Source organism: Pogona vitticeps, chromosome 6 (assembly GCF_051106095.1).
Source record: "Pogona vitticeps strain Pit_001003342236 chromosome 6, PviZW2.1, whole genome shotgun sequence".
Lineage (NCBI taxonomy): Eukaryota > Metazoa > Chordata > Lepidosauria > Squamata > Agamidae > Pogona > Pogona vitticeps.
In genome coordinates, this window is record NC_135788.1 from 38,429,634 (window position 1) to 38,454,308 (window position 24,675).

The 24,675-nt window shown below is 42.9% G+C and overlaps 1 protein-coding gene across 1 annotated transcript in view; it reads left to right on the forward strand.

Moving 5' to 3' along the window:
- GALNT15 (polypeptide N-acetylgalactosaminyltransferase 15) overlaps positions 1–19,672 on the forward strand; it is a 34,593-nt gene extending 14,921 nt beyond the window's left edge. The window contains exons 5-10 of the mRNA XM_073003352.2: positions 370–487; positions 2,687–2,899; positions 3,767–3,898; positions 5,730–5,831; positions 17,768–17,908; positions 19,574–19,672. Coding sequence (XP_072859453.2) covers positions 370–487; positions 2,687–2,899; positions 3,767–3,898; positions 5,730–5,831; positions 17,768–17,908; positions 19,574–19,672 — 805 coding nt within the window. The remainder of the gene's footprint in view (positions 1–369; positions 488–2,686; positions 2,900–3,766; positions 3,899–5,729; positions 5,832–17,767; positions 17,909–19,573) is intronic.
- The last annotated feature ends 5,003 nt before the right edge of the window (positions 19,673–24,675 follow it).

Consider the following 24,675-nt stretch of genomic DNA (forward strand, 5'->3'; position numbering starts at 1 on the left):
ATGTTAACATGTTTTAAATGATACTTTCAAAGTGCTGCGTCAGATGCATCATTTGGCTTGTCCTCCTGCTGATGCAGAAGTACAGTAATCATTTTAATGTTACCACATTACACGTAACACATTATTACATTACACGTAACACATTATTTCCAAGCTTTGCTCTGGAGGGCTGCACTTTGCCCATCCCTGGTATAGGGGGGTAAATCAGTTCATGAAGCTCTGGTCTTGCATATGATGCAGCTCATTATCTTACGATTTCAATAATAGTCTTGAGAGAAACACATCCTTCTTGTTGCCATTTCCAGATGGTGAATAAAAGGGGAGTTTGTGGAAAAGAAAGATATTGTTTTCTTCTTTCCTTCCTTTTAGGAGTCCTGCAGTGCCTGGAGAAACAGTAGCAGTGCACCGACAACATTTCCAGAATATAGGGGGTTACGATTCTGACATGACCCTCAGGGGGGCTGAAAATCTTGAATTATCAATAAAGGTAAGCAGCTAAGACTAAATCCTCCACTCTTTGGTGATGTATAAAAAATTTCAGAACTTGACCTGGCTGAGGAATTCTGAGAACTGTAGTCCAAACAAGTAACATTTCAAAGCTCTGAAAAAAATAACACAGTCCATTCTTACCATGAACCAATGCCTCCAAAAACAGGAGCACATGTTTTTGGTCTCAGTAATGTCCTTTTAGGGCCAGTCTCAGGATGAGGCAAACACCTGAGGTTATGGTGATCATTTTTATTAGTACTATTAAAATGTGTTAGACATCTTTCTTTCAAGAAAGAAAATCACTACGTCTTCCAAGTTAGAAGTACAATAGCCCAAAGACAAAATAATTAAACTACTGTAATTATAAAATAAAAGAAAAACTTCCTTCACCCCATAAAATAACAAATCATTGGGATAAAAAGTTGGCACATATCCAGTTCTTGAAAATCAGCCACCACTTCCTGTTGATTTCAATAGGCTTTCATGCCAAACATTGCTGAGTTTGACCTTTTCTTCCAGACTCCTGCCTGGTGTCTTCCTCATCTGCTTCTCCCTTCTCATTTAACATAATTTATGCTGCTGCTTCTAACTTTAGTCAGGGTGTGACTACACTGTGAGGGAATTGTGAATTAACTAATTTTATCTCACTGTGAAGCTGCACCCGAAGACTCAATGCTTTTCAAGTTATGTGACCACACAGGCAGAGTAGGCCTTCTAATTGCAATTCCATTTGAAGCACCTGGAGGTGGCGTAGTTCAAATGAACTGCCTTAAGAAGGCTTTTCCTTCCTCAGTTATTCATTTCCTCATCTTATCTTCCCTACCAGGAGAGCTCTGTTAAACTGTAAAAAATAAATAAGCAGGAACTCTGTTCACCAAAGGGAAGTTGTAAAAAAGACTTTTAAAAAAGAGAGAGAAGTGCTTTTCTGAAAAAGTGGTGCTGCTTGTGTGTGCATGCGTAGATCATGAGGAAGAGACAAGGTGGATGGTGCTTTGGCAAAGGACTGCCATGTGAGTGTGCGCACATGTACCTTGTCCTCCCTTTCAAGGGATCATATACTTGAATTGATGAGAAAGGATTTGAGTTTGCGAACAGAAGATTCTGTGGTGGGGAAGAAAAACTACAGATTGAGGGTTGGGGATTCTAGTCTGATTTGCATTTCCCATGTGATCATTAAGAAAAAATGGGAATCAGCCTGTTCCAAACCCATAGTATTTCTCACATTTTTTCATGTGTAGTTAGACTCTAAGACTGAAAGAACCTGAGCTTACTCATGGCTGTAGCCACTTGGCTCTTAGGTAAATATGTATAGGACTGTAACCTGCACGTTTTGGAGCCCCAGTTTTTCTTCTGTTTTAAGAGGGTTTTTTCTTTTATTTTTAGAGAGAAAAATAAGTAGGTGCACATAGGCTGTAAGCCACAAGGCTATGTACCTATGGCACTTATGCACAAACGGAAATACAGCCTAATTGCAGGAAAGAGGATGCTGATTAGTGAGATCAGTGGTTTGAAACTGCAGTGAGAGACTATTGAGATTACTTTAGAATAATTAGTCTCAATTAGGTGACATCAGTTTAGTCATGGCAGGAGGAGTCAAAAGAGGACAATAGCTGTGGATCAGTACAGTTCAGATTGTCATCTTCAGTATAGGGCACTTGCATCAGACGGTTAGCAATCCACTTGTTTTATTTTTTAAGTGCTCAATCTTTTCTTGGTGACAATTTTGAAACATACATTCTTATACTGCTTTATCTCATTTCCGTTGAAATCATTCTTTCAAACAAATTTAACTTTTTGTGTCTGAAAAGTTATTTGAGTGTGGACTGATGATCCATTGAACCATTGATTTAGGAGAACAATACAGCTAGTCTGGAATCGAGTTCCAAAAATATATTCCTTAAATCTCTTACAATTTCTGTCATTTTTTCAGCTGAGTATGATTGTTATGGTGGTGTTGTCTTGGGGATAAAAGAACTGATTATGCCAGAAGTGATGAACCTATCACCTTCCAGATGTTGCTGGACAATAACTCTCATCATGTCTGACCATTGGCCATGCTGCCCATGGCAGATGGGATTTGGAGTCCAAAAATGGAAGAGCACTGCAGGTCCTACAGGCCTAATTTACCCCCATGTTTCTGAGGGTGTACTTGAGGTTTTGTTCTGCTTTTGTTTCTGCTTTTATTTCCCAATTTCAGGCTTGGCTATGTGGGGGATCCGTTGAAATTCTTCCATGTTCACGGGTTGGGCATGTCTATCATGCGGGCATGCCAGATAACTTTCTAAATGAAGAAGCAGTTGAGAGAAATAAAATACGAATAGCAGAGACCTGGTTGGATTCATTTAAATATCTGTTTTACAAACACAACAAGAAGGCATCTTTAATTACCAAGTTAAAGTCCAGAGAACTTGTGAGTTTATAGTAAACCTTATAATTATTTTTAATGCATAATTTATCTTCTTGTTGGTTTTCTATGTTCATTCTTGTCTTCCCCTCTCCTACTCATTTCTTTTCCTATCAATTGCAATGAAACATTTGCAGCTGTTTGTAGCATTTAAACAGTTTGCATGTTCTCACAGTTGTCATATAGATTGGACCTGGTTTTTATTTTAAAAAGAAGAGATGTGTAAATAAATCAAAGCATGCCCTGAGGATAGCAACTTAAGTGATCTTAGAGTCTGGGCATGGGCAACGACAGGTCTCGAGAATGGGCAATCAAACAACCGGAAGTCTCCAGGGGCACAAATTCACCATTGTGGACTATTTGAGAGCAAGGATGTAATCCTGTTTCAGGCCTTGCAATAATATTTCTTCAAAATATGATTGCAATGTGACCATGATAGGTCCAGGTGTGGGTGAAAATTGGCCGAAATGGCCAACTGTGCTCCCGGGTGTTTGATTTGAAGGCCAAAAGAGGTATGATGTAGACAGGCTGAAGCAGAAGAAGAAATGTGCAGGCAAGACAGATGCAGCTACCTGACCCTGAGACGTTGCCCCTTTACCTTAATCCTACACAGGTTTTTGCACAGTATTAAACATCCTATGATGTGCTGATCACAATATCCAAGATGTTCATTTTAAAATATGACAGGAAAATACTCAAGAGTTTGGGTTTAATGATTATGTGGGAAATAACCAGAATATTTGTAATGCTGCAATATTTAATTAGGGAATGGTAGGCACAGAACTTCATTGGTATGCAAAATACTGGTGCAGATGTTCAAATAAATATAAAGATGTTTAATAGAGTCTCAGTTGTTTTCTGTACTCTCAACAGACAGAAAAACTAAGCTACACTGAGCATGTGCAGCAGCAAACGGGACTGGGATGCAAACACTTCCAGTGGTTTATTGCAAATGTGTACCCTGAATTGCACCCAGTACAGCACAAACCAAGCTCTTCAGGCAAGGCAAGTGCATTATAGTCTTCTTTTCATCCTCATTGTTAACTTGAATTTTCCAGCAGCCTGAACTGAGTCATGAAAAGTTGAGATTAATGCTCCCAGTTTCAAGTATTAAGGACAAAAGCAAAGTCGACAGCTATAAATACTCAACTACCAAAGAAACTGCACAAGAGCACAGAGTACTACTCCTGTCCTCTAAAGATGCCGGCCACAGAGACTGGTGAAACGTTAGGAAGAACAACCTTCAGAACATGGCCAAAGAGCCCGAAAAACCCACAACAACCATACAGTGGTATGTTTTCGCAGGAATGGTCCAAGCTCTCTCTCCCTCCACAGAGCCAGCTGTTTTCTAACTGTCAGGCTTGGAGGGCCTCTCAGAGGGCCTCTCACTGAGCCTCGCGGCGCAGTGGTTAAAACGCTGTACTGCAGCTAAAAAAAAAAAAAAAACTGTGCTCACAACCTGGGGTTCAAATCCCAGGTAGCCGGCTCAAGGTTGACTCAGCCTTCCATCCTTCCGAGGTTGGTAAAATGAGTACCCAGCTTGCTGGGGGGGCAATGTGTAGCCTGTATAATTAAAAATTGTAAAAACCACCCGGAGAGTGCTTGTAGCACTATGGGGCGGTATATAAGTCCAATCAATCAATCAATCAATCAATCAATCAATCAATCAATCAATCAATCAATCAATCAATCAATCAATCAATCAATCAATCAATCAACCAACCAACCAACCAACCAACCAACCAACCAAGCAGTGTTTGTCATTTAGCCATTAAAAAATTCCAGTGTTACGGCATAAGTGATTCTTCTCATCCAGCAGAGGCAACTTCTCCAGAGCAGACCTCTGAGAGGTCCTCAGAGCCCAACACTGAGAAAACAGCTAGCTCCAGACATCAGTGCAACACAGCAACAGTTCTCCAGAGTAGTGGAGTTTGGAGGAAAACACCCATTTTACCACACTTGGAAGTCTGCTGCCTCGGTCTGGCTAAAGAAGGCCTAGTCCTATATTTCAGTATCCAATGGTGTGCGATTATATCCAACACCAGTATAATTGTGACTTATCCTATTCATCTGGCTACAGATGTCTGAGGCTCCAAAACTATCTTTCAAAGGATTCACAGTACCCTGGAGTGTGTTTTTAGGGAGCAGGATGGTTATAGGAAAGAGAGAAAAAGGATTGTCCATTCTGGTGAAAGAAGCAGACTCTGACTGAAGCATGCCTTTGGATCATAGCCTCAGTTTTTGAAATGGGGGCACTTCATACCTCAGTCACTTTGAATACATACAATTTTTGTTTGTTACTTCGATTTACATACTGCCCATAGTGCAATGCCAAGCAATACACCAATGTAAATAACAAGCAATCTACAAATACAAATTGACAATCATATCAGTGAATTAGCTAAGCTATCTTTAGATAGATAAACAATATAGAATGACATTGGACATCATAGATAAGATCACTAATAAAAGACAGCTTTAAACAGTTCCACTTTTACTAACTTCCTAACTTCCTAACCTCAGCAGGTTGTCTTGAAGGGTGACCAATACACTTTCAGTTCCATGGTGCAGCCTGAAAACCAATTAAATTGATCTAGACTATCCATTTTCTCCAAGAACACCTGCAACTTGCCCAAAGATGTTGCAATAAATATCATTTTCTTCAAACAGTGTTCATCCCCATGACATGAAATTATTTAAATTCACCATGATATGCAATGACTTTAATTTTTAAAAAATTATAACAAAGAAAGAAAGAAGATAAGAATAAAGGGTAATTAATTTCCTTTTTAACTTAGTTTTTTTGTTTTATTTCAGTATTAATATTTATTTACAGCTGTACAATATTGGGGTTGGACTCTGTGCAGAATACAGGTCTGAAAGACAAACTGCAGGAGGCCTTATTGATTTATCACCTTGCAGTGATAGTATCAATCAGGTAAGCTTTGTGTATATATCAAATTCATATCTTTTATTTCAGATACGTTCTCTACGTAGAACAGTGGTCAGGGAACAGGGGTAAATTAACTCAAATGGGGTAAAAATGAAAATCCTGGGGGTAATGAGGACAGTCGCGGCAGGCATTTTACCCCCAGGCATTTTATTTCTGATGATGCTGTGTGTAGGTGGGTGTTCCGTCGCGGGGGGAACGCACCCTGGTGAGGAACTGCACAGGGCACCCACCTGCCCTCCTCACCTCCTGCTTGATTGATTTTTTAAAAAAAATAAAGGCATTGCCTGCTCTTGTATTTGTCTTGTTTTGCCAATTCATGGATGGCATACAGTCAACAGCTCAAAGCTATGAACGATGTAGGGTTAGAAGCAGTTACTGTACAACATCACAGCCAATGGCGTAGAAGTTCAACATACAATTCTGTCCTTTTATTACCTCACATTGTAAGTATGGATCTTCTCTCAAAATATTCGCTGGAGGATCAGATGTGAGAGCAGCCCAGATAGGCAAAGGGGCAACCATGATTCGTCCATGCTGTGCTGTAAACAGGTGAGGGTCCCAGAGTGTTTGTATTAGAGCCTGATGTGTATTGAGCTAGAGTTAAAATAAACACAGAAGAAGCCCCTATGCCCATTTCCCCACATTTTTCCTTGTGAAATACCCTCCAGGATTAGATGTGCACCACCAAACTTGTCCTACATCAGGAAGGAAGTTAGAAAACCACAGTTCCATCCCAGATTTTCTACTGAGCATTCTCAATTCAGATAAAAGCTCAGAGACCATCTGCTTTTAGAAGGTGAAGGACAAAGAGACAGAGTTGTACAATCCACAAGTACTGCTGGGAGGGGCAGAGGGCTAAATCCTCCACCATTTGTTTCTGGGAGAAGACTATTGAAACCAGAAATAGGCCATTATTCTATGCAGTTAGATCTACTTTGGGAGGTCAGAATGAGAAAACCCATGGAATGGACGGGAATGGGAATGAACCTGTGGCGAACTTGGGACCTTTCAACATGCAGGTTTCCAATTCATGGCACCTCCGTGACAGCATCCCAGTTCTCCAAAGGGTACCATCCAACTTCAGGCATGACAGAAATCAAAAGATGCAAGGGACTGCAGGCTCCTTGACCTTGCCAGGCCTCATACCTCTTCTTCAATTTCACCTCCATGATGTTTTGGAAAGCGTGCTCAACTGGAACAAATGGCTTCCACCTGGGACACTGGAACATTCCAGTTTAAGGTACTTCCTTGCCTGCACACTGTCACGCCAATGGCTCCATCAAGTGGCTCTAACTTCATGAACAAAAAGACAGAAAGAGTATCAGCAAGAGGACTTGGTTGTGCAGTAGCCTGTGGCTGTCATTCACATACATCAACATGGCTCTTAGGAAAGTAGAAAGCATGCTGTGTTGGTCTCCCATCAAAAGAAATCACAAAGAGAATTTATCATAATCACCTGTGTTTGATGAAGGTGGCCATCTCATGCTAAGTCTCCCTTGCAAAGTCAAGGCAAAGATGATGGGGAATGGATGGATAGATGGATGGAGAAACAGACTAACAGGGATAAGGAACTTGTGAAGATGGCTTGTCCATCAGAAACATGAATGGGTCCATGTCTTCCCTTCCTGCCTTAGCTCTTCCTGGTTGCCCTGGCTGATCTTGGGTAATGACATCATCTGACATCATATTCTATGGTGGTTATGCTCCCTGCCCCTGCCCCCAGGTTACCATAGGAACAACCATAAACAATTCTGCACCATTCCACTGACTACTCTGTACCGGACGCTTCATTTGTTAGATGTGTTGGAAGTGGTCTCCTGTGATTAGGAGAATACACTTCCCCAATCAACTTCTTCACCATGGCAGGTAGGTCATGATGTCATTTCAAGGTTCAAAGTGATCTTTTCTTTTCTTTCTTGGTTTTCCCAAGATGCTCCCAGAAAACCCAACCATGAAGCTATGGATGCTTAGCTGGAAAAAGCAAAGGGCCTTAGGTTAGATTAGACTAGGTAGAACACATGAATGTGGAGATGGAAACACAGGGGAATGAATTGGCAGGAAGGGAAAGGACTTTACAGCTGCACAGGCACAAGGCACCAGCCAGCCACTTCAGTTACATGGGGACTTCCCAGTCATGCTAATGGGGTTTAGGTGGGCCAAGCCTAAGGCCTGTTACCTGACCCTCCATGGGACTTGGGATTTGAGCCAGAAGGCTCTGGGCAAAGGACTGAAAGAAAGTAACACCTCTGAAAAGGGGGAGGGGAAGGAGAGGCACCGCTTTCCGGTCAGGCCTGCCTACAGGGAGGTCTACATGCTCTGTGCAGGTCCCTGAGCTTCGTTCTGGGAGAGGGAAGGGGACGAAGAGGCCTCTGAAGGTACTAAGGGGGGTCCTGACCCCCTTAAATGGTCTGACCCATGGCTTGGGGCTCCGTCAGGCCAGTGCTTGCCTCTGCACCAAACCTTCAGAATAATCTTGACTTTGGAGGACTCTTCACCCGGCAGACAATCGACAAGGGCTGATTTTGGTTTGCTTGTTTCGGTTGGACTTAGGCATTGGCTCTTAACGGACACTCAGCCTCCCAGCTCAAGCCAACTGCCCTCCATTCTAGAATCCCTTTCAGACCCAAACACTCTCAGAATTCCGGGGTTCCCGAGGCAACAGCAGCAAGCCTGCTCCTACGCTCCTGGTCCCTGTAGCTTAACTTAAGCCAACCCCTCAGAACTAGTTCCCCCCAAAAGCTGTGTTTGGCAGTGCAAAAACTCTGTAGGCTGATCCGGGACTCGGCAGCTTCAAGCACCATTGAGGGCTAGCCGGATCTGTTAGTCATTGAGGGCATGTGTTTGCTTTCAGAAGCAAACCCCTCCCACACCCCCACCTGGAGGGCTGGAGCTCAATGGGAGAGCTCTGTGGGAAGAAGAAGGTCCCGACTCCAGGGTCTGGCACATCTTGTTAAAGGGACACACGAGCACAAGGAGATCAGTCTATGGAGAAGAGTCAGGGGAGGGGATGGAACGACTGACAGCCAGCAACGGTGGCTTTGGACATAAAGGAGGGAGGCTTCACCCCCAGGAGAGGCAGCTTCGAAATTACACACAAGACAGATGCCCTGAGGGACATTTTTTTCTCTTTTATTAAAGGGGGTGGGACAGAAGGTTATTAAACCTCAGATAATCAGGTCCTACAGAGAATATAGTAGTGGAAAGTTTAAAAAAATAATTAAAAAAACTCCCGAAATGTAGATGCTGCTACAGGTTGAGGTGGAGAAAGGGAAGAGTTCTCCATTGTTTGTTTGTTTGTTTGTTTTTTTGAGAGGTTGCAGAATAAGAGGTAAAAAAAAAAAAGAAAGAAAGCAGCAGGAATGCAAAGAGGCTGCAAGAGAGAAACAAAAGACAATTAGCCAGGCTTCCTGCTTCTGAAATTGAGTAAAACTGTACCTTTTATAATACCATTGGGTAATACCATTAGGTAAGATCGGCACTGGGTGGCTGACCTGCACAAGGGCCCTGGCTTACATACATTGGGGGTGCAGGGAGGAGTCGGAAACGCATGCTGAGATCCACAGGCGTCAGTTCTGGGTGTCTCTCGCAGACTGTTTCTGGAGGCTATGCCTGCTCCTCATCCAGCTTCCAGACTTCTTAATGGGACTTCCAGTGGAGAAGGCCCCCCAACATTGGCCCAGGGACCTCCTTCTACCAGAGGGCAGGACCAGGCGAGCTTAGAACAGAGGCTCAGGCGTCCTCCCTTCTCTCTTTCAGGAGCAATCGCCTCCTCTCTTGCCAAAGGACTCACCGACCCTCCGGGAGAGCCTGTGGAGACCAACAGCCGGAGCAGCATCTGCTCCCAATCCTCTTCTGCCTGCCCCTCTGTTTCCTCTGCCACGGCATCTGCGGAGAATATCAAGACACTCCATGAAGGATCCCACGGTGAGTGCAGAAGGGAAACAAGCACACACGGAACCCGTAGAGGCGAATTGGTTTTGTTCTGTCTTCCCAAGGGGTCCCAGGAGCTGGAAAGTCTTTATTAGACGTGGGCCAATCCACCTTCACTTTCTCGCTTTGCCCGTTCAGCCCAAAAAGGAGAAGGCCAGTCACTTACTGTAACGTGGCTGAGCCACTCTGAGGTCACCTCCTACTCAGGCCTCTCAGAATGCCCACCACGCCACTAAACACTCTCTTGCTGCCACCAGCCTTTCCTTTAAATGAAAAGGACAAGGGTTTCTCTCAAAAACAAAACTGGTTTATTGATTACAAAATAAAATAGGTAAATCACAGGAAGATAATCAAGGTGTAAATCACTGCTACTTAGTTAAATCAATCACATAGACTTTCCCTCACTGACACTCAGGCACGGAGGCCTCTTTCTCTCACACACTAGATCTCTCCAGATCTCACTCTCTAACTCTTTCAAAACTCTCAAACTGATCTCTCAAACACCATACACACCCCTTTATATCCCAGCTCCTCCCCCTTTAGCACCACCTTCCGTCCCCTCATTGGCTGCTGTTCCACTGCGCAGCTGTGACGGACAGGTGAGGGCAGGACTGAATGTTACACTTACATACAGCACATCCCACATCCTTCCCTGGAAACATGAAGGACTAGCATTTCCCAAGTGCCACCAAGGCCGGCAAGCAGATGTTCCTGGTAAACCTCAGACCCAGCTAACCCCAAGTTGCAGCAGAGGGCAGGTGGTGTACCAGGGTTTCTCTGGAGAAACACAAGGAAGTGGTTCAAAAGGGAGACTCCTGCTTTTCTCTTTCTGTTAGGTGGGTGAGGGGAGGCAGCTCCACTGGATCGGGGTGGGTGGGTGAAGGAGCTCCACCCTCAGGGCTGGAACCAGACAGCTGCTCAGGCTTTGTCCTGGCAATCAAGGGAAGAGTCTGTGCCTTCTGATTGAGGGTCCTGGTTTTGTTCCGTCTCTTCCAGGAGGGGATGGTCAAATAAACCCAATGTTGGAGTCTCAGCTGCTGCCTCCTTCCCAAGAGAGAAGTCTCCTTATGAGCTCAAGAGATGACATCCAGCTGCCGGAGAATCTCCTCACTGAGTCCCCAGATTTTGAGGACCTCGTCTCTTCCATGGAGCCCCTCCTTCCGGACAGCATTATTCCCTCTCTGGATCCAACAGAGCCCAGGGACTCCGGGCAGGCCCAGGAACTGTTGGCAACCCCTTCTCGGCCCTGTGATGACATTGGAGGCCAGTCTCAGAAGCCCCAAGCCAAGATAGACATGTCCATCCCAAGACCCTCCCAAGGGAAACCATCCGAGGCACCCGACAAGCCTAAACTCAGTACCAAGGCAAAGAGGGGAAAAAGCCCAGCAAGTGAAGAGGAACCAAGCAGGAAAGGGAGGAAGACAAAGAAAAGCTCAGATTCCACCACTTCTGGGGAGGGAACAGCTTTGGTGGTGCATAAGAAGCCTTGCAGTTCCTTCGCCAATGGCAAAAATGGAGGCAGAGGTGCAAAAAAGGCAGCAAAGGTCGCTGTAAACTGAGAGGTCAGTCTCATGATGCAGAGTGCTGGGTCTGGAAAAGATCTTGCCCCGACCAAGGCATCGAAAGCCGCGAAAAAGAAGACGACAACCTCAGTGACAGCAGCGGTGGGACCTAAGCAAGTGGCCACTGAGGAGGCCCCTAAGCCACTTCCTAGGAGCCATCTGGCCATGCAGACAACTGAGTCCCTGAACGCCTTCTACCCACTGAGGAAGGGCAAACCCCAGCTGGCGCCAGTGAAGAAACGGCTCCCTCTGGCTCCCTCCACTCCAGAATACCCATTCCCACTGCCAGAAACATGGGCAAGACCCCTGCCTTCCCTGCCAAGGATCTCCAAAATTTCAGCATCCCACTCAGGCCCTCAGTCACCCTCGCAGCCACTATCAAAATCTTTGGCATCCTCCATTCCGGTTGTAGCCTACAGAGCCTGCAATCTTATCCCACCCCTGCAAACTGAAGGCCTTCCCTTCCCAGCTATACGAGGCCCCTGGGTGGAGATGGCCAGCCAGCACCTACATGAAGACCAGCACCTCCCCTTCCTCATCCCCCCATGTCTAGGCAAAGTCACTAGAGTGTGGCCACCAACACCCAGACACCCTTGGTCATCGTGCGACGGCTTTGGGGGCACATAAGAATCCTTGCAGTTCCCTCGTCAGTGGCAAAAAAGGTGGTGGAAGTGCCACCTTTTTTGATGACATCGGAGGCCAGTCTCAGGAGCCCCAAGCCAAGACAGACATGCCCGTCTCAAGACCCTCCCAAGGGAAACCATCCGAGGCACCTGACAAGCCTAAACTCAATACCAAGGCAAAGAGGGGGAAAAGCCCAGCAAGTGAAGGGGAACCAAGCAGGAAAGGGAGGAAGACAAAGAAAAGCTCAGATCCCACCACTTCTGGGGAGGGAATGGCTTTAGGGCCACATAAGAAGCCTTGCAGTTCCCTCGTCCGTGGCAGAAGCAAAACATTGAAGAGCTCCCTGAAAGCCTAGCCTAACGGAGGCAACTCCAACCATGGAAATAGCATCCCTTAAAGCGGATCACCACAATCAGTCAGGGCCAGACAACAGAAAATGTAGCAAAGCAATATGAAAGTTTCCAGACTTAAGCACTCTTCCAAGGCCAGACGTCGCAGTGAGCGTTGGATACTTCTGCAGAAAGATGATTTCACCAACGAAGGGAAATGAGGAAGCAGCCTAAAGCTTAGCAAGGTACCTGAAAGGGCACACAGCACATTCCACACTCAGATTGTCAGCAACCGAAGGCCCTAGTCTTGTAGGCTCTTCAGAAGCTGACTGAGGAGCAACACCGATAAAGGCAAGTGGAATTCATGGAAGCCTGTTAAACTGTGGAGAGGAAGCTACCTGCTGGACAAAGGGAAACCAAGAAACAGTGGCATTCCATTCCCCTCACGCAGAATATGTATCTATCAGAAGGCAGATTACTAGAAGATTCAGGCAAAAATGAAACATAAACTATTAAGGTGCTTGAAGACTATCAGGAATGCCTTGGACTCTCACAAAGAGAAGGAAGAGTGGGTGCATGTTTGGAGTGCACTGACAGGAAGCATCATTTTGCAAGTTATCTTAGGTGCTGCCTGGCACTGCCTGCTCTGCTCGCAGTCACTTTGCTAGGCGAAACAGAAAGTCCCACAGGCCCCTCCTCCCAACAACCAATTGAATAACTAACATTATGCTGCCCTTTCATGAACCTGGTCCCTGTTGCCAGAGGCAGCGGCCTCACTCGGCTTGATGGTAGGGCTGGCTGTGCTTTGTAGACCTCTTCTTGTGGCCTCTCAGGGAGACTCACCTGGACCAGGTGATGCCTTGGTCTGACTGACTGCTTGTCTCAGCTTGCCAGCACAATCAGGTTATTCCCAGTGATGTCATTCAAGACAAGAAGATTATCCTTGTGGCAACATGTGTGACATCATAATATGTTTGTATTTAACCTAAACCATCCCTGTGCCAATGGGGCAATAAACCCGTGCAGCTAGGCAGCCATCAGCCTGACTCTCTTGAAACTGTGATGGTTCATGAAATAAGCTAAATCTGAAAAACCATCTAGAATAATACAAAAACCTGCTTCCAGTATTTAAAAAACAATCACTGCAAACTCCAGATGCTCCTTTGAAAGGTCTAATTTCACATTCACAAAGATCAAACAGGAGCATTGAATCCATTGGTCTGAAGACTTCTTTTACTCCTGGCTGCTTGCATCAAGGTCTTTATGTCTCTGATCACACAGATCTCCATCAGTCATAGGTTTTAATTTTCAATGGCAACCTCTTCTATCCATATTAAAGTTTAAGGTTTTAGTCTCAATTCCTAGTTGAAATAAATTTGATGATCGTTTCTCCACATTCAGTGTTTTTATTCTGGACTCTTCCCATCCCATTCTTCTGGGTTGTCTCTTTCACTGTCTCCATCCTTTCTAAATTCAGATTCAAAGTTTGCAAAGGCGTAACCTTGATTGATTGATTGATTGATTGATTTGATTTGATTTGATTTGTATCCCACCCATCTGATCAAATAGACAACTCTGAGCGGCTTATTTCTTATATATATGGTTCCATAGAACACTGATGATATATACATTACCAGGTCTGTTGATTTTTCTGTGCCTGGCAGAGGTGAGGAGGACAAACATTCAGAAACTGGTGCGAGGAGTCTCTCTATAGTGAGCTAGCTATAACCATACAAATCTTTATGTCTATCTCTACCATAGCACCAAAACTGGGAAACCTGCTCACCTGAAGAGTGGAGGAGGAGTAAGAATACTTTGGAGCTTGCCACTCAGTCTTAATTTGGTTTTGGAAACCTAGATGTATTAACTTAAGATCTGCCGATAGACTGCAATACCATCTTCAGTCACTAGTAGGTGGCAGTGTTTCTTAACATTCAGGAGAGAGGAAGCTGCCCCCTGTGCTGCAATATTCATTCCTCAGGGAACCTCTCAGCAGCTTCAAGTGATGCTTCTCTTGCAAGCCCCCCCAAAACTTCAAAAGGCTAAAAAAGAGAGAGAGGGAGGGAGAGAGAAGGGCTGAGTTAGCTGAAAATGAGCAGAGAAAAAGACCAGCAAAAATGGGGAAAAAACACACCAGTGGATGAGAAAAGAAGGAGCAGAAGGAAAGAGAAAGAGAACCAGAATGGGTAAGAAAAATCATTTGAGTCTATGAAGGAAGACAGTGAGAGCACCAGGGTCAGTAAATGGAAAGAGCTGAGTGAACAGACATGTCTCTTAGGGCAGATTAGTGCATGTGACCTAGAACTGCAATAGTACCATGTGATTTTTCTGCTTATACACCAGTTCTAGTTCAGTGTGGGTGCAGACGAGACGCAGGCTGGGTTTCTGTAGAGACTGTCTCTTTGCATATACCAAGGCTTCCACAAATGGATATGAGGGTGGATCATCCCCCCTATTTTTTGTCATGCTCTTTCTTATATATTATTGCAATCAGTTTTCTAGATGGTGTTCTTCTTCTGCACTGTGCCAGTGAGCTCATTTTTTCCAGACCACAAAGGAAGAAAAGTTTATGCACTCAGCCTGCCCATTCTGATTAGGTTCCTCGGGAATTAATGTATATTACATGGCACATATGGTTTGATACAGTAAATTTTCCACTCAGGTTATGTACAGCAGGTTAAATAAGGCAGCAGGTTAAATAGCAGGAAAAGGAACGAATTCTCATGGTTTTCCACAGCAGAAGCAATCTCTGAGCGGCTGCCAGTTTTCCAGAGCTGTTTCCAGAAGGAAAGTTCAAGGCCTCAGTCTCTGACTGACCCGCTCTCCGAAGGGAGTCCTTCTGATTTCCTCCATTCAGCCAGGTGCTTCTTAAACCATTTCTCGGAAAGAAAGAACAAACGAGGAGGTGAATAGGGAGAAACTGAGTTCCTTAGCACAATGCATGCAAAGGCAGATATATTAGCAAACATCACCAAGGGGGAGCTGCTGAGAAGGCTTTATGCATGGGGAGGGGAGGGGAGAAAGCGGGGTGTGTGATGCTGCAGAGTCAGGTCAATGAATACGTAAGGGGAGTGGGTATATGTGTGCAAAGTGGAGTGTACCAACTTCAATTGAAAGTGGGCAGGTGGTTTTTGAATAGCCACTTTTAAAAAAGAAAACCTCCTGCAAGTAAACAAAGCCACTATACTAGGGAGAAAGGTTCTTGTCATGTCCACTGATTCCTGTTGCTCTTTTTCTGTGTGCAAGAAGAGGTTCCCCTTTTTAAAATGGAAAATGTAATCCACTCTGCATAGTATAAAGTGGTACAAGCCAGTCTTATCCCCTCGGGACTCTACCACTTCATTCTTCTGCACTGCAGATTGAAAGAGGGGGAGGACAAATAATCCAGCATAAGACTTTCATGCACAGATGACCTCTTCCGATTTGTAGGATGTTTGTGAGATAATGGGGAACCCAGTGATGGAAGACAGGAAGGCAATCACTGTAAATTCTCAACCCAACACGGTCCCTCACGCCCACTCCCCCAAAGATTGCAGAGAGCTGTGAAGTCCTCAAAACAATGGCCGAGGTTGGTGGTGGGCGGAGCAATGGGAACATTGCTTTCTAAAAATGTTCCAGTTACTTGCTACAGTATTTGAAGTAATCCACTGTTGTTATTCATAATGCTGAAAAAGTAACTTCTTTCCTTATTTATTGTGCTGCTTGTCACTTCTTGTAGCATTTTATTACTTTTTCTAGGGAACATATTGGGTTGAGAATGACATAACACATGGAGAATTTCTGACAGAATGCCTTTAAAATACATTTTAAATACCCATTATTTTTTCCCCTGAAAGTAACTGGAAAACATCATTTGTTACACCAGCACAATGAGTGTATTCCTTAATTTTGAGTTGTTTTGTTACAGCGTAATTACCCTGAAAGGTACCTATTGATCTAGCTTTTTGGATAGCTCAGTGAGTTAAGTCTCTGTCTGCAAAGTCAGAGGTTGGGAATTTAATTCCTCACTGTGCCTCCCAGAAGAGCCAGCCTGTGTGGCCTTGGGCAAGTCGCACAGTCTCAGGATGTCCCCAGAAGAAGGGAAGGGTAAACCACTTCTGAGTACTCTCTACCTAGGAAACTCTGACAAGGATCACTGTAAATCAGGATTGACTTGATAGCACACAATTATTATTTAAGGACCTTCCTTACAGCACACTGTTTCCTTGTTTTAGTTAGTTAGTTAGTTAGTTTATTAAATTTGTACCCTGTCCATTTAGTCAACTGACTACTCTGGGCGGCTAAAACATATAAAATAAACCAATTAAAATACAGAACAAGCAATACAATAATAGACAAGGACTCAAGATGAGAAAACAAAATAAATCAAGAGGTGGCTGGAGGGAAGGCTTGCCTAAATAGCCAGTTTTTCAGTTGGCCTTTGAAAATGCCCAGCAAAGGGGCCATACAAATATCAGAAGGGAGGCTATTCCAAAGGCAAGGAGCCACTGCCGAGAAGGCCCGGTTTCTTTTTTTTTCCTTCCCGGCCTCCCTCGGCGTTAGGTTCCTCAGCCTCACCTCCTGGCTAGATGGAGTGATACAAGTAGATTTGGGTTGGAGGAGGCGTTCCGTCAGATATCGAGGCCGTAAACCGTAGAATTATTGTCTAACATAAGTTGATTTTTTTCAATGATCTTTGTGATATATCTTGCTACACAGGGACTCCTTGGATACATTTTTGATCTTGGAAGATGCATGTTTTAGTATAGAAAAAGAGACAAACTCTCTGGTATTTTGTACCCAAGAAATTTGGGATTTTAAATATAATTATGAACATTAGATCAATATTCATAATTAGAAGAACTGCCATGATCACCATCTCCTTATGCTTTTTCTGCTTCATTAACAGGGACTGGTTCTTCTCCCCATAGAGAATATTAGAATATTGTTAGAAGCATTTAATCAGCAGGAGAGGAAAGAAAGATGTAAACTGTCATTGTCTGCCATGTCAAAGTGGGGCCTTGAGGCTCACAGAAGCCCTTCTCTTTCCCCTTGTCCTTGTGTTTTTCACAAAAGCCCAAATCCAATATGAATTTGATCGCAGGACAGTGGAACCCTCTTTCCATCTTCTCCCGGATGCAGTCTTCAGAGTGGCTCAAAAGCCAGCTCCAGAGGAGTTCCCATCCCCTCTGGAGCAAGAACTGAACTCTATTCTCTTGCCTTGGAATTGGTCTTTCTGTCAGTGCAAATCCAGCATTGAATCCTGGCCTTTATTCTAAATGGAAGTGTTCCTGGCATCATAAACCATATTGCACAGCCTCAGGAACACGCAGCATAATTTTATATTGGCTCAAATAACAGTGCATTAAATAAATGCCTACTATAGTTCCTTCCTTCATCTGGGACATACTTTAGCAATCATGAGCAGGAAATTATTTCTTTTAACTCTCCCCCCCCCTTATTCTCCGGCTACATTGTCCTCCCCCCCACTCCGTAGCATTTTGAATACAATGGCATGAAGGAAATCTCTTTTGGTTCCACGCTGCAGCTTTGCTTTGATGTCAGGCATGAAAAAGTTGTTCTGCAGAATTGCACAAAAGAGATGAAAAACAGCCCACAGCGATGGGATATGAAAGAGGTATGTGGTGAGTGAGCCTTAAAACTGGACTGCCTAAAACAACTGAAGAATTTCAAGTCATGGGATGTTTACAAATGCATGTGCTTTTAGGTCACAACCTCTTTATTTGCTACATTTGGTCTATCTGCCCCAAAGCAAGCAAAAGATTGCGGAGAAGACCAGGGTAGGTGCTTGAAGACAGGACTTCCACCCTGCCATCATCCTGTATCAAACACATCGTTTTATGAGCGCCTCAGTATTGTCTTCTCTTAGTCACCTTGTCATGCTTTCACCCCATTGCTTCCTCCATCTTATTCTTTATCACCGGCATTCAGGGAGAAAAAACAAAACAGATGTGCAATGACATATTTTCAGTAAAGTTAGAAAACCACGCTCTGGAAGCACCCAAGAAGTGAGAGGTTGCATGAATCACGTTGACCAAATTGCACTGAAACAGGCCAGGACAAGCAGGCTGCGCACTCATTAAGAGCAATTCCTCAGACATGCCTTTTATGCAGATAAGACAAATGCGGGCTTCTGGTGGGGTGGCTCGGGGACTGGGCTGGGCCAGGAGGGTACCTTTCCTTAATATCTCAAGAGGAGTGCTCTCTCTGCCCTGGTCACAAGCCACTTTTGGGCTCTGGTGGATTGTGCACATATTTTTTTTATCACTCTTCAGATAATATATGGTATTCAGGACCATGTTTTGCCATATTTTAAAGGAAGTATGGTATAGCAGGGGCAGGTCACCTTTGTTCTGTCACAAACAGCATTGTAGCATGGGTAATTTGTTAGACATCACATGTCAGTGATGGGTAGGGCCAAAATCACAAGTAAATAAATTACCTATTTTCAGTTTCTGACTCTCCCCTTTCTGTCTTTCATCCAACTCACTCATATCTCTCTTCTTTCCTTCTTTCACCTTATTCACTTCATCTCCTTTTGCTATTTCCGCTCCTTTCTCAAGCCCATTTGGGCTCACAATGAAAAGATTCGTGTATCCACATTTCCAAAAGGGTCACAACAATCCAGGCTTTTAGTAACTTTGAGAGACCTTTATTTTATATACCTAGTATTATATAAAAATGGCACCTAAGAGTGTTTTCCTACTTGGTCAAATCATCTAGGAGGCTATAAATATTGCCATCTATAGGAAGAGGATAAGAAATGAGCTTTCTAGATAAAGCAGAAGCTATATTTCTATGAAAATTTGAGGGAAGCCAGAGCTCTTTAATTCCCATATGTGAAAATTCTCACATCTGTTTTGCACTTCTTCTGTTGAAAAAGTCAGGACCATACTAAGTATAACATTAATCTCATCAATATAATTATTGTGCACATTGTCTACTGTGTTCAGGGAAGCCTGTGCAGTCTCTCAATTGTGGGGATGTCGAAAGGGCAGATTTAATCTTCTCCCTCCTTGCCATACAAAAATCTCCTACTCTAAACTCGTATTTACATTTCAAGAGAAGTCAACATTAACTGCTCGGCTTTCATCTCATTTCCACTGCTGTTTACATTTTTAAGAAGGAAACCTGTTGCATTGAGTTAACATAACATCTAGCCAGATTCTTAACTGTAGAAATTCAAGCCCTTTATAGGCAGTGATGGAGAATGGATTATGTTGAGAAGACCTGCCAGTCATTGATGTCTAATATATTTGTTCCATTTGTTCTCCATGAACAGAATGGAATGATTGCCCACATTCTTTCTGATAAGTGCATTGAGGCCACGGAGACAGATCTACATCTACAGCCCTGTAACAAGGAAGCCAACCTGATGTGAGAATTTGATAATTCAGACCACCAAAGTGAAAGATGAGAAGAAAGATCTCCATAAACACACCATGGTTTACTCATTTGCTTCTAAACTGTAAGAAAGGGAAAAAGCTGCCTGCCTGTTCTCCCTGAATGGAAAATGGACAATGGAGCAGTTGGGTGGTTCATGCATTTTTACCAAAAGTGGGCTACAGTGACTTGGTATTGAAATGTATGTTGTGCTGTTGCCAAGAAATAAGAGATACATGTTAAATGGAATTATATTTGTTTCTAGGGAATGATTTAAGCATTTAGATTACATGAACTCTTCATCAGGCAGACTGGAAAGGGATCATCAAAATTAGCTTCGGTACGTTGTATTCAGCCCCGCCCCCAGAAACCTAGATGCTGATGACAGGTGTTTATTTGAGAATATATTGCATAATTTATGAAGAAATGTACTTTTCCCCCCCAAATCTTGAGAAATTATTCTCTGAACTTTGATACAACTCGTACAGAAACCTGGAAAGCTAAGTAAGACTTCAGACATCTTCATTTTAAATTATTACCAATGTACTACGTCTTATATGTGGTGAAATCCAAACTCCAAAATACGCTAGCTACAATGAGCTTGGAATAGCCAGAAGCCTCTTGTGCTGGCACATTCCCCTTGCAGTGGATAATCTCAGATCTCTTGGCATAACTGGATCAGGTGCCACTGCAGCTGAGCTGACTGAAATTGGCTGGCAGAAGGGTCAAAAAAGAATTGTAGAAGTGAAGGAGTGGAAGAGGAGCTAAGTTACAGTGGAATTAAATCCCTCTCAGCCCAGACCCACAACTACTATGGTGGTACGAAGTTACACCCGGGTCAAAATCATCCCAAGTAATTCCCAGCAACTCATTATTCCAAATAAGCAGATGGAAAGGAAATCACCAGTGATATTAGATACCTTCTTCCTGAAGCCACTGAATGAAGGGATGGAATTCTTGATGATGTCTCAGCGTGTTAAGATACTAACTCTTAAAAGATCTGTACTTCATTGTTGTCATAGGAAAAGACCTAAGCACCTCTAGCCAGCCAGCTGTCTTCTCTTTTTTTGTAAAGGGGATTACGTATATCCCTGAGGTATTCAGCTTCTTCAAACCTGGGGCCTTTAGCTCAATGTGCACATTCTTTCTACTTCAGCTTGGCCTTAGCCATAATTCACAGAACCATCCAATAATAAATTCCTCTATAGCCCCCCTTATCTGAATCCTCAGACACCCCATGGATTCTGCTCTCACCATCCTCCAGTTTTAATTTAATAAGTAGGTCCTCTTCAGAGCCAGTATGGCACTTTCATTCCCTGACACTATTTATTTTACTTGTGATATCATATTTTCCACCACCTTCTTATCTCCTCTCCTCCTACACACCTCAGCAATAAGTGTTGAGCTGGGTAGCAAAAGTCTATGGATCTTTAATCACCAAAGTCCACTCTATAGTTTCTCCATAACTTCTAATGCCAGAAGTGTACATATCAGCAAAGTGTTGTAGACAGGAAAGATTAGTTATTTTAAGTTATTTTAAGGCTCTGGGAGCTCTGAATCCAAACATCTGCTTACATACTGTGCAGACTCTGAGCCTATATTCAAATGAATTAATCCAATCTCTTAGAGTGAATGATAAACACTTCCATTAATCTAGTAACCTGAGGTAGACGTATGAAAAAACTCCGATAATGCAGTTGTGCTAGATTTAACCATAGAGCAAGTGAGAGGGCAAGAGGCTGCATATGCATGCTATCATTTTTTGCAACCTACACATTCATTTCCACTAATGCAGCAGCACTGTTGGATCCAGTTCCTGGCCTCTTCTTTGTGAATGGAAAAAATATGGATGAGATTGTGCTGAACACATAAAAGAACTGTCATGGCAATGAATAATTTCATAGCTTTTCTAAGTGTGTGTTGTGTTTTGGTTTCTATTTTCAGCTTCCACAGTCTAGAAATGGGTTCAATCTAACACTGGAGTTATGCAAGTATTAACTGAAAGCACATTATGGGTGAAAGAGTCAGAATTGCTACATCATGAACATATTGGCTGAAATCCTGTTGCTTGGTCGCAACTGTAATAGGCCCACTGAATCAGTGGGGATTTGGTGAGTCAACCTGTCTATGTAAGTTCCATTGATTCAGTGGGCCTACTCTAGTTGTGGCTTGGTACTCTACACAACAGGATGCCAGTCATAGTTATCCGCCCAGAGTAGTCGGTATGACTAGATAGGCGGGCTATAAATGTAATAAATAAATACAAAAATAAATCTAATTATATTCCAAATTACTTTTGTCTGTTATGAGCAATGGAGAAAATTAAATAGACATAACAATGTATAGGTGTGTTCTGGATCTTCCCCAAACTAATAAATGCTGAAAGGCTTAAAATAATCTTTTAGTCAGGTTAACTGATCCATTAAACCTCTTCTGGAGTTTGCCATGAATGCTGAGCAAAAATGCATTACAAAATCTAATAAAAATAACAATCCTATATTCAGAATCTGAACTCTCACATTGTAGTCATCACTGAACAGGTCATTGCCCACTCTAACACTGATTAACGTTTGGCAGGAACATAGCAAGGTATTGTGTTAGGTCAGACCACTAATTTGTTTAACTCAGCACAGTATGTACTATCAGACAGTGACCCTTTAAAAGTCTTCCCCAAGGATACCACTGAGTGAACCTGTGACCTTCAGCTCACAAATTACAAGTTCTGCCATTGAGTTAGATGAGCCAGATGATTTCAGAAAGAGGCTCTTATGCAGCAGTATGGAAGCTGCTCAGCAGGAGCTCTGGATTAGCACCAAAGTAGACAATCCAGAAGCTGTGGCTGAAAAATATCCTTGGCACGCAACCTCCATCTGTTGAGAAAGACAAAAATTACATTTTTGCAATTATATGTCTGTTTACAATAGAGCATAGCAGATAGATAACATTACAGACATTTGAGGAAAACTGAATGGATTGTTGAACAACATTCTAAAATGTTGTTCCAAAATTAATCCACATATGGAATTTCTGAAATATTTTACAACAGATATCCCTTTCTGTCACTAATGATAAGAACAGTAAGAGGGCTAGCTTAACAATGTGTGCTTGATACTTAGTCATCTCTTTACATTTGTTTCTCTTAAGGTATTGATATACCTTAATTACTCACACGCACATTATTTGTTAAATGGGCATAGATTTTGTAAAAATTTTATTTATTTCTCATCTACTTATTTAAAGCATTCGTTTATCTCCATTTGGCCAGCCAAGTTCCTAAAGCAATTTACAATACATCAACATTTATAATAGATTCAAGATTAATTAATAGAATTTCCTGTGAATTGACAAAGAATATTAACCCATGGTTGGGCATGTATATCAGTGTCACATATATTTTGTAGCTCACACATATGAGTGCAGCTTGCATTTATTGTGAATTTATCTGATAAGTTGTTAATTGCACATATGATACAGTATAGAAAGGAAGAGGCTGACCAGAAAGGAAATGGTTTATATGTTGACACTTAAGTATGCAGTAAAATTCAGTTTGTCCAAGAGTAGATGGCATCTCACTCTATATGAAGGAATGAATGCATAGGAAAGTCTTTCTTTAATTATTTTAACCTTTAACCTATTAGGTTCAGTAAATAATTCTCTTCATACTGTAAAGGCATGTTGTGAACTTCTCTACCACTATAGCTCTCTTTGCCACAACAAATACAATGAAGCTCTACCAGAAGGAGGTAGAAGGGGTAGGGGAAGAAAGGTTGTGTTGTGTGGAATATCATGTGCAACCCTTTGAGAGGAAGCCATTGCATTCTTGTTAGGCTTTGAAGGGGGGAAAACAGCTTGGTATCTGAGTCCAGATAAGGCTGAAGATACTATCATTCAGTAGAAAACCTAGAAAGCGGAAACCTAAATTCAACTGTGGAATGTTGTTTAGAGATCTCCTATATGTGAATGAAAATTGCATTCCCCACTGCAATTTACATTTGTATGATAATTCCTATTTGCTACTAATTGCACAAACATCCTATCTTCATTAAATAGTTTTTAGACAACTTTGCAGTCAAAAAACAGCCTTCTTTCTGCCTGTCCCCCCTCTCTGAAGCCTAGCTTGATCCTGGTGTATTCTCCAGGAACAAGAGTTAGAGAATATTTTATTTTTAAAGGAAATACCACAATAAACAAAGAAGACCCTGTTGTCTGTCTGTGGTTCTGTCATACTTCTATTGCTCTCAGACAATATTTCATACAAATAAAACCAGAAGCCCAGCTATTTGAAGGGTGTACATAGGGAAAGGAGAGGTCAAATTATACAATTTTATACAACTGCAGTCGTAAGATCAAATCCACACAACGGAGTGCGCTCCCGTCGCTTGTCCTAGCTCCCGCCAACCTAGCGGTTCGAAAGCATGCAAATGCAAGTAGATAAATAGGGATCACTTCGGTGGGAGGGTAACAGCGTTCCGTGTTTCAGTCGCACTGGCCATGTGACCACGGAAGATTGTCTTCGGACAAACGCTGGCTCTATGGCTTGGAAACGGGGATGAGCACTGCCCCCTAGAGTCGAACATGACTGGACAAAAAAATTGTCAAGGGGAACCTTTACCTTTACCTTATACAATTTTAATCAGTAGTGTCAACCATTTCATCCCTGAGATACCTGTAATATTGGCACAATCCAGCATTGCAGATGTCAATGCCAGAGCTTGGAAATGTTAAGTTACCAATGATAAGTTATTTTTAAGTCATTCCTTTCCTTTACAATAACTAACTATATTAGTTTAGTATAACCATAACTTAGTGACTTCTTTTGCAGTGTCATAGTCATGTCTTACTTATTTTTATCTTTAGAGACGTGGGATATGACATGTGGGAGAAGCCCCACTCAGTTCCAGTGTGGGCTCATTCTGTGTCTTGTCCAGTCTTGTGCTCTGTTGTGGGTACTGACAAATGACAAGGTGGAGAGGAAGACAATGTGTTTTGTGCTGAAGGACA